This window comes from Zea mays, chromosome 1, assembly GCF_902167145.1.
Source record: "Zea mays cultivar B73 chromosome 1, Zm-B73-REFERENCE-NAM-5.0, whole genome shotgun sequence".
NCBI classification, from domain to species: Eukaryota; Viridiplantae; Streptophyta; class Magnoliopsida; order Poales; family Poaceae; genus Zea; species Zea mays.
The window spans coordinates 36,280,709-36,291,803 of record NC_050096.1 but is presented as its reverse complement, the minus strand read 5'-3'; the positions used below and the strand labels follow the sequence as shown (position 1 = coordinate 36,291,803).

Here is an 11,095-nt window from a genome sequence, read left to right as displayed (position 1 = left end):
TTTTTTGAATCTTTACAATTCTTTGCTTGTAGTCTGATTTCTGCATCCACCTTTTCTACGTGTCGCTCCCTGAAGATGTGGTTGTGCATGCTGTGAACCGCTCCACCGCCAAGGTGAAGAAGCATAAGGATGAGAAGAAGAGGAAAAGGGATCAAAAGATTCGAAGGGATGATTCTCACTAATGGAGGCTAGTGATCAACGATGATGAGGATGAGGATACTGATAATGACGATAAGGATCTTGACGACGACTTCAGCGATGAGGAGGTCATCAAGTGATATTTGTTCGAGCCCTTGGTCAGTGAGACCCAAACATGTCCAAAGAAAGCAGAGGTGGCCATCCCCACTCCTGCTCAACCCAACGAGGGGAGCAAGGGGTCCAGGTCTCCCTGTCATCACTAGGCCAAGCTTCACATCCAGAGGCCCCATGTCAAGGAAGCCTGGCCATTCTTCAGGTGTCATTAGTGCCATCACCTAAGAGTCCGACCTAGACAGAAGCTGCAACAACGATGGTGGGCATGATCGTGGAGACTCCTACCCCTGAACCCTCGTCCACGGGGCAGTGGAGTAATCCTGTCTAATAGGAGCTTCATTGTCATGATGTTCAGTGTCAGCGTGGCATAGACCTATTGACCTTGGAAGTTGACCACAACTCTTCTTGGTGTCTCTGTCATCTCATCATTGGGTTGTCGTCAGTGTTGTCATGGTCATAAGACTAACCGTCCTAATTCCTGAAGTCTACCATGAAAATAATCTGGTCTCCCAAGCAATTTGAGTTGGTGTCAGAGTTCGAGTCAGAGATTAGCCCGAATTCAGGTTGGTGTCGACATGGAGTTTAAGATGAAGTGCAAATTCGATCTATAAAATCTTGGATGAAGAATGTCAAAGTCGCTGGGGTTTCTAGGGAAAGCTTGAGATTCTAAAGGTTCTCAGCGATGAACCTAAAGGTTCCAAATAATATCTCCTCTCCTTGTGGAAAGCTCATGCTACCATCATATCTACTATGATCAGCGTGATATCCCCTATGCAGTGTGGCAAATGTATAGGAATTTTCAACAGTGAATTTGTGGGGTACATCGCGAGATTGAGAACTAAAGTTAAACACACAAGAGACTCAAAGATTTAATCAGGTTCGGACTCTCAATGCAAGATAATACCCTATGCATTGTGTGTTGTGGCTATTTCTTATGATATGATTATTTATCCTCCTTGGTTACCTTGTCTCTCCTTTGATAGTCCAAGCAGTGGGGTAGTTATTGGAAGGTTATCTGGTCTCCTACTAGATAAGAATACTTGTCTGCCTAGCTGAGTCTAACTTGGACTCTTAGTTCTATCATTACATGCAAATTTCCCTTATCATCCGGACTCTACCACATTACATGGATATTGATCTTATCTAGTAATATAATAAGATCATACACATTTATCTTTTCCAAATGAGTCTGCTATCTCTCTGACATGTGGGCTGAGTCCCAAGATGGTGCTGCTGAGCCCTCGGACCCATCGATCAGGGTCTTGTCCATTGAAGCACTCTTAGATACCTATGGTATATAACCTTAATACATGTATGTTTTTCACTTCCAAATCAATAGGCAAACAACCTATTTAGCTTCATTTGTTGATACTGGCAATTTGTTTCTGTTGGTCACTTGTTTTCAATTATTGTATAGAACCAAAAACAAGGCAACACAATGTTAAAAAGTAGAGACCTTCGTCCTTGGGGTGTTATCTCTTCGGGATAATGATCCAAGGATGAAGGTAGTGTTGGGCACTTACTTTTGAATCCTTTGGGATGTCAAAAATGATACAACATAAATTAGTACGATGTCTGCTTCTTTCTTCATTTAACCCCTTTCCGATGGTTATATGAAAGAAGAAGGTGACAAGTAAAGAATTCACATATCTCTAACAATGATAAAAAGTGCAAATAATAAAGAAAAGTCCTCAAACTTATCTGCATATTCATCTCAAGTTTCATTCCTGGCAATGTGATAAACAATTACAAGCATACCTTCGGCTTTACACGAATAAGAGCTCGAAGATAACTTCGGAAGGTGAACAGATGGGAGTATTCTCCCCCAAAAAAGATGAACAGTACATGGCACTGTTTCTCTATTTATAGACCCGAGACATAGCACAAGTAAATTTACAATTATATCCTTGATTCCTATACATTCATTCTAATGTACATGTCAGGGGTAAAGTCGTCCTTCTCCTCCTCTCGACTTAGTTTGTCGTCCCCTAGAGGACCTTCGGAGTTAGCTTCGTCCGAAGCATGTTCACAATGATCACTGAAGTCTTGGTGCGCGCCCTGCTCGAAACCTACCTTCGTCATCAGTCCTGTAATACATTTGTAGCAAAACATAATAGTTACTGAGTATTTTGAGGACCTTCTGGAGAAAGAGACCCCCAAAAGTTTCTATCTAGAAGGAACTTCTTTATGAGTTTTAATATCTTATTGAAACCTTTATCAATGATACCATTGGTTGCCTTCCAGTTCTAGTGCAACAATTCCAATGTGTTATGCAACTTTTGTGGCCCTCTTTACAATTTGGGTACAACAAAGTTTTATGATCCTCTAACATACGCTCTAGTATTTCTAACCTTTTCATTGTCATGGTCTTTCTCTTCACCATGCAACATTCATGTCAGAGCGTCACTTTTAGGATCTCCAGCCTCACCCATTACAACGTCTCCAAAGGAACTATACTAAGTATAGTCCATAATTGCCTTGTCCTCCTCCTCTTCTTTGTCCTCTAGATCTCTTCTTTCTCCGTGCTTGATCCAACAAATATAATTATGCATGAAACCCTTTTCAGTAAGTGAAGGTGAATTGATGCTGGTGAATAGTATTCTCTCTCGTTCTTATAGTCTCTACATATACAACACATGAAACTCCTTTGCTTATGTTCATCGGACATCTTAAGAAAATAACGAACACCTTCAATTATGTTTTCGAGCGCGGGTCTATGTTGTATATCCATTGACGATCTATCTGCGCTATTTATAAAACATTGTTGACACAATCTTTTATAAATGTAATCTTAAAAAACTTACTTTCATCATCATTTTTAATTATCCTATATGAAAGGGTGAACTTCCTAACATTTTCTCACACTTAAATGAGTGAAATCTTTAACAAATTACAGGGGAAAAAATTAGACAACACCACCCTGTTTCAAGCTTATGGCGCCGTGAGCAGAAGTCCTCTATGATTTTTTCCCTGAATTCTATTACCTTCATATATATTACATCACTTTAGATGACGAATATACTAATTTTTTTCCAAAATTATACAATCAACCACATAATTTTAGAAATATAAACAGAGCAAGTAACTATTTAAACTATACTATATGAGAGGATAATCTTGCTAACCTTTTCTCACACTTAAATAAGTGAAATCTTCAACAAATTCTTAGAAAATTTTGAGGAACACCTCCCCTCTTTGACAAAGTGAAGTGGGAGTGAAGTGTTGAAGCATGAGTGCTTATTTATAGAACGAATAGGCTTCGGAGACAAGGCATCGTGGTGGCGTGCAGACGAAGCTAGTCGATGGCTTGTTGAAGAAGTGTTGTGGCTTACGGTGCAAACTAGTAAATCTGGAAACATATTTTTAAACCTAAAAAATACTATGTGACGTTTTATCGACAACAATTATACACAATATCACATCAAATGTTAATTAATATTTACAATTCAAAATTATTAATCAAGTATTATTTCAAAAATTATTAATTGCAAATTAATTAAATACGCTATTTTGCACATCCTTTTTATTGCGTGAAATGGAAACAAAACAAAGAAAACAGCTAAATAAATGGGAAAAAATCTGTTAATACTGTAGCTTTAAGAGACCAAATTTAGAGGACGCTACTGGAGACTAAGGAGATATAGAGGATAAAATCTTTTAGAGTGTACTGTAAAGAACATGAAATATTACTTTGGGGATGGAATTTAAAGGACGCTGCTGGAGATAGTCTAACATCATGAATAGTGCTCATTTATGTTCTTAACACCAATTCGATGAGCGAGAGGGTCTATAAAACAAGAACATCGGTACTAATGCTGAGCTATTAGTAGCGATTAAAAACACTAACTGATAATATTAGGATATTAGTGTTTTTAATCGATACTAATAACTTAACACTAGTACACAACAACCGATATTAATAACTTTTACTGTATCATGGTCGTTAAAACTGGTATTGAAGTTTAATTTAGTTTTGGATTATATGGGACGGAAGCCCTGTTCTCTAGCAGCAGGCAAGCCTGTGGCAACACGCGCATGGTTTCTAGTAAGAACCTGGAAATGCCATTGTTTGTAAGTCATTTATTGGGAAAACGCTCGTGCCACTCTAGTGAACAGCGGTTGGTGCATCTACTCTGCACACAGGCACAAAGAACACCGTAGCGTTGAAACGGTAGGGCGACTACTTCGCCACTGCCAAAAGATCTCAGCACCTAGCATGTGCAAGCAAAAACAATGAACTGTATGCAGTTAGCAGCAGAACGATCATACACGGGAAGTGTTTTCTGCCTAGTGCCAACGATTAGAATGGCCGTTCTGTTTGTAAGTGACATATTTGTGCTTGGGCAGCCAGTTGGATCGGTGGCAGGTACACGGCATCTTTCAAGAAGATATATATCGATCGATAATTCAAAAACAGCAGGGATGCAAATAATGGAATAGTTTTCTGCGATTAAAGCCTACATTGGAACAAAGAAAAATTGAAGAAATTTTGAATGATTGAAATACTATAGAAATTTTTTCTATGTGGCCCTTTGGAACAAAAGATTTTAAGTTCCTATAAAATTCCTAAAGAATAGATAGTTGTAGTAAGATTTTGGAGAATTTTTAACATGAAGTCCAAACTCTTGAAAATTTTCTATAGAATTGCAATTATCATACAACTCTATTGCTATATTTTCGTATCTCTATCTTTTACCAATCCTATATTCCAAAGTAGACTTAAAATATCGGCTTGGCACAACTTCATCAACTCTAGATCTATAAAAAGAACATTGCTATACGTACGACTCGGATGTACGACTCTCATCCAACCAGAGTTATCAAGTGGTGCATTAGTCTACATTAGCAACCATTGATCAAGCAGAGTTGGATTGGAGTCGAATGCGCGAGTACGATGTATACCATCTTTTAGATCCATTCACTAGATCGGTAGATATAGGAGACAGATTTACCATTTTAGTAAAACTATTCAAGAGATAATCCACCAAATCAAATTTAGTAGACTGGACATAAATTACCTACCGCTAATCCATTATCACTCATTACATTTGTTGTTTCTTTCTTTTACGTCTTCGGTCGCTTCTTTCCCTAATGCTTCACACATGGTTGTCATCTTCACTTGTCCTTGGCCGACCGCATCCACACTGATCAATGGTCGTACCCTAACCACTCTACCTAGTTCACACTCTTCCTCTCTCTCTCTCCCTGGTCATGCTCGTGTCAGCTATGTCTTGCACCACCCAACCCTCTCTCCCTAAATGCACGCCTGACCGAGCCCCATGTCGCTCGATCATACCCTGACCCGCTCGCTCGATCGACCCTCTCTCTCTCTCTCTCTCTCTCTCTCTCTCTCTCTCTCTCTCTCTCTCTCTCTCTCTCTCTCTCTCTCTCTCTCTCTCTCTCTCTCTCTCTCTCTCTCTCTCTCTTGTCGTAAATGCGCCAGCAGCACGCCTGGCCATGCCCAACCTGGCGGTCATGACTAGGGTGGCAACAAGGCGGGACGAGGCTAGGGACCAGCCCCCGCCCCCGCCCTATTCTATGAAAACAGTTCCATGTCCTCGACCCGAATGGCTTAACGGGAGAAATCCATCCTTGTCCCCACGGATCCCCATTCCCCATTTGGCACCTCACATTTAGCATTGCAGCACAAAAATCCCTATCTGATATAGGGACAACAAGGACACTATTGCATGATAACAATTCTAGATATATCAATTATTAAGAGGTAACAATAAGACAAAAAATAAAAGAAGCACCATTATATATATATATATGATTTACAAATGTTATATACATAGGGTGGTAGTTGGGCTCAACTTTGATTTCATGGGCTATTCAGGTTCTCAATGGAGCTCCGTGGAGGAAACTTATTCCCCAATCCTACCTCGTTTATTGTCATGGCCCTGCCCCACAAGAAAGAAATAGGCCTTGTCCCTACTTAGAACGGGGCAAATCTCCATGGACCTTGCCCCCACGAGAACCTTGCCATCCCTATCGTCCTCTTTGAGCCTCCATGACATGGCTCTTTGGGTGGCTCCAGCTCTGGCTCATCGTGAAGCCCTTTCAAATGGTCATAAAAACGACTTCTCATCGAGGACGAGAGCCCTCCAAGAGCTAGAGTTGTTTTCTTGTTGAGAGACAGCACCAAAAACTTGGCTTCTACCAGCTCCTACATTATCCTCATACACCATTTAAAATAAATACATGAGAAACTATTTTGCCAAACGAATTGCAAAACGACTTTAGCTCCTCCAGAAAAGCCAAGAAGTCAGAGAAGCCGGAGTCAGAGCTATTTTTAGAGTAACTAGAGCTCTACCAAAGAGGCCTTTGTCTCTCTATGGTCACACCAACTGCCAACGCCGGCCACACGTCTAGCTGGAGAGACATATTGGGCATATCCCAAATTTGAATTGGGCAATATAAATTAAATTATACTTGTGTGGATCTAGGTTTGAATCTGCTGTGTGAACTAAATTGTTCGACGACCGCACCCACACTAGTGTAGCTACCCATGCCGTGGCGGACCTAGTTTTTTATATAGAGTGTGCCACAATGATTTTTTATATAACTATTATAATACACATATAATTTCATAATAAATTCGATAAGCGTTTATGCTCGAGCATCGGCTTCACAGTGACGCAGCCGCACACACAAACGCTCGCTCGGGGTGGCGGAGGGTGGACTCAAGCAAGAAGAATCGCTCCTGGAAGAATAGGACCAGGTGAGGTCTTGGTGGGCTTAGGTTAGGGTGTGTCACGGGCTCACGGCCCACCTAAACCCATTTGTTGGTCTGCCCCAATACCCATGGTGCAGATTTATCTTTTGTTTTATGGACTAATTTTTAATCAATACATTTTATTATATTTAGTCTCTAAATTATTAAATACAGAAATTAGTAATTTAGGAACTAAAATATAATAAAATGGATAAACTAAAAATTAATCACTAAAAACCAAATACTCCCTAGTTTTTTAAAGGTGAAGGCCTCTCTGCATACTCCTACCTTGGTGCTGTCCAAGTCCAACTGAATCCAGCCCAGACCCAGATCGGCCACGGGCCCACGGCGCCACAGCCATCCTCCGTGAGACCGTGACAACGATCGTCCTCACGAAGTCCCACGTCTCGTCACTCGTCAGCCCCGAGCACACGAGTTGCGCGCGCCCGCCCCCGAGGCCCGAGCCCACCGGCTGGCGATCACACGAACGGCGCAGCACTTACTCCGTATTTGACTACTTGACTCAGAAATCGGAATGAATGCTTATGACGGAACGCATCGCCTGCTCGCGTAGGCTATGCGCGCTATCTCCGATCCTTCTCAGGCCTTCTTCGTTTACGTCGGATTGCACCCGGAATCGTTCCAGTTGATCAAAGTTTATATAAATTAGTGAAGCAATCCGGCTAGGAATAGTTCCGACCCACCAATCCAACACAAACGAACAAGGCCTCAGTCATGGATGTCGCTGGTTTGTTTGCCCATACATACACTAGAGCCAAGGAGCAGATGCGGTTGAGATGCGTCACGTGTGCCCGGTTCACGTGAACTCTCTGATACCATCTTTACAGACATTCCCCTCTCTGTCTTTCCAATCTCATCTCACGAGTCACGTCAACGAGAGACAGCAACACAGTGTCCAGTCACAGTCAGTGACTGTCAACGGTACCATGGATTTACACCTCTTTTATACAAGGGTCTTTGTCTTTTTACGTACACCTGTAGAGTAGTAACAAGAACTAAGAAGAGGGGAGTATCAATGGCAAGAACGAAACAAAATGAATGAAATGTATAACCCCTTCCCCGTCGCACGCTCTCACTGTGCCTGTATTTTGACCCAGATCCCCTCGCTGGGGATGTGCCCGTTCACCACGAACAGCATGTAGTACCCCGGTGGCGCCAGCACCGCTGTCGCCGGCATCGTCACCGACGCGCTGAACGCGCCGGCTCGGCCGCGCACCGCCACGTTCTTGGTCACGTCAAGGAACAGCAGCCGCTGGTTCATCGCGAACGAGTGCGTCGTGAAGGACGGCGCCACCATCGTCACCGACACGTCACCGAGGCCGCCGGCGCGGCCGCCACGCCTTCTCCGCGCCAATGCCGGGACCAAGAACCGGATCGCCATCGTCGCCCCGTAGCCCACGCTCGCGGGCGCGCCGGTGGGGGACGGGTCGAGGATCCTCGGCCGCAGCATGTCGTTGGACGCGTCGAGGTACTCCGGCGAGAAGGCCTCCAGGCTGAGGTCGGTGGGGAACTGCACGTTGCTGAAGTTGTAGTAGGTGTGCGGGTTGCTGCCGCCCACCAGCAGGCGGCCGTCCCGGAGGAGCACCGCCGAGGAGTGGTACAGCCGCGCGACGCCCGCCGCGTTCTGCTCCTCGAACCGGTCCCCCGGCGAGTGGTCCGGGCGGTAGACGACGGGCGCGTACGCCGGGGTCTTGGCGGACTCCCACCCGGCGGTGCCGTCCGCGGCGCCGTTGATGATGGCCACCTCCGCGCCGTTGGGCAGAAGGACCATGTCGCCCATCACCCGCGGCGACGGCATTGTCTCGATGACCCACGCCGGCGCGGCGTCGGTGATCTTGATCCGCCCGCACGTCGTCAGCGCCGGGACGAAAGCGCCGGCGGTGCCGCCCTGCTGCTGCTTGGTGGAGTTGTAGGAGCCCGCTGGCGCGCCGCCGCAGACCAGCACCTCGGCCTCGGTGGGGTTGGGCTTCAGCGGGAGCAGCACCGAGGAGCCCGAGCTGGGGTAGTTCCGCGGGTCGCCGTCGCCCAGCACGGGGTACGTCCGCACGATCTTGTTGCTGCTGTAGTCCAAGAGGACGGCGCGGTTGTTGGAGAAGATGAAAAGGTTGCCGTCTATGTTGAGGTGCACGAACGGATAAAGGTTGTTCTCCTCGGGGTCCCTCGTCTGCACCAGAAATGGCATCGGGATGACGGACGTATCCGAAGGGCCCGCCTTTGGGTAGAACTCGTAGCTGAACTGCCTCCGGCCGCCGATGATGAACGCGCGGCCGTCGGGGAGGATCTGGTTGGTGGCGTACCACCGGTTGGCCGAGAGCGCGTCCTGCGTCTCGGACCAGTCGCAGCTCTCGTCGCCGTCGCTGCACGCGGGCATGGTGCGCGCGTTGCGGAACCCGTCGTTCCAGCCGCCGGTCTGGACGAGCGTGCCGTCGGGCGCGACGGTGCCCGAGGAGCACCAGGTGTCGGTGAAGACGAAGAGCGGGCGGAACGCGTTGGCGGCGACGTCGTACTCGACGGAGTGCGCGGTGCAGTCCCCCTGAGGGAGCACGCGCTCCCGCGGGTTGACGCGGCAGCGTCCGTCGGGGAGGGAGAGGTTGGAGTGGCCGAAGTCGGTGCGGTCGAAGATGATGACGCGGTCGTTGTGCAGGAGCTGCATGTGCATCGCCGACACCCCGATGCTGCGCTGCTGGAGGTCCCACCTCCCGCCGGCGCCGCTCGCGGGCGCAATGCCGGCGCAGGCGCAGGCGAGGAGCAGGAGAAGAACGGCGAGGTGGCGACGGGCACGGTTCTTCTTCTTGGCTGCCAATGCAATCTCCATGGTTGATCGATCGATGGGACAGGCACAGGCTTGTAGACGTAACGATGTTGCGTCGTCGTTTCAGGGACAGGTTTTCTTTGATTCCGTTTTCTTGGTTAAGTGGGGGTGTTTAGCTCGTTGAGCGGCGAAGTGTATATATATGCGGCAGTGCCCAAGCTTCGACCACCATTTTTGCTCCCTGATTTTTCACACGATATCATTTAAACACTCCAGCTAGCTGGCGCCTTTACAATGGAATTTCGTTCCGCTCGAGTGAGCTTTGGCCAGGTTGGTTCTTTTTATATAGTACGATCTTTATTTGGTCAATTGATGGCCCTGCCTTAATTAACTTTGTTCTTTGTTCTGATGTTTAGTTTTTGGGTATGTATTCATGAGTCGACGAGCACAACAACCAGACCGGCAATTTGGCGCACGTACACGTTCGATCGATCCCGTGCGTCGTTCGATCCCGTTTCGTGTACTTACTTCCCTGCTGACCCATACAAGACCAGGAAGGAGCACGGCATGATGTGGTTGCTGCCTTATCCACCATGTTGGCTTGTCCCTCCGGCCCGCAGCATGCATGTTTGGAGACCGCGACGTACGTTGGACTCCGTCGATAAGAGAAACCGTGCAGGCGTGCACACTGCACTGCACCCCCCTGAACAACAGCACACCGGACCCCTCCTCGCGTCGCGAGGCGAGACAAGCGAAAACGCCGTGGACAAGCCAGGCTCGGAGCACCTCTAAGTGACTCTTTATTTTTGACTCTTTATTTAACTCTCTATTTACTTTTTTATGAAGACTACACTCTATATATATATCATCTCACTCCAACAGACTATCTATCTAGTTTTGCTAGTCGAATGGCTAGCTAAATTTAGCTAGCGAGAGAGCAAATTTAGAGAGTCAGTTAGCTTGATAAATCAGATAGCTAGTCTGTTGGAGAGTTATTTTGCTATTGAATAGCCAAACTTTAGCTTGGCGATCTATTTAACTAGTCTTTTAGAGATGCTCTCACAGACGATACGATAGTAAACCCTCCATTCCAAAATCACAAGTCATTCAAAACATCTCGGATTTAACCAAGAAAATTAAAGAAATTTATAACATCAACTAGATATACTATAGAAATATAATTCATAAAATAGTAATAATATAAATTTGGTATAATAAACATTATTATTTTTATTATATCAAGTTGATCAAACATAAGATGTTTTCATTATGAACAGAGTTGAAATGGCTTTAAAATTAGGAGTAGTATCGTAGTAGCCCCACTCATCCACCCACTCACTCAGTGTAGCCAC

General features: G+C 45.8%; 1 protein-coding gene across 1 annotated transcript; it reads right to left on the bottom strand.

Annotated features, from left to right (window-relative positions):
- Positions 1-7,833: 7,833 nt before the first annotated feature.
- Positions 7,834-9,913, bottom strand: LOC100283569 (glyoxal oxidase). Its single transcript, NM_001156469.2, has one exon. The coding sequence runs from the start codon at positions 9,804-9,806 to the stop codon at positions 8,064-8,066; it is 1,743 nt and encodes a 580-aa protein (NP_001149941.2). The 5' UTR covers positions 9,807-9,913; the 3' UTR covers positions 7,834-8,063.
- Positions 9,914-11,095: the final 1,182 nt, after the last annotated feature.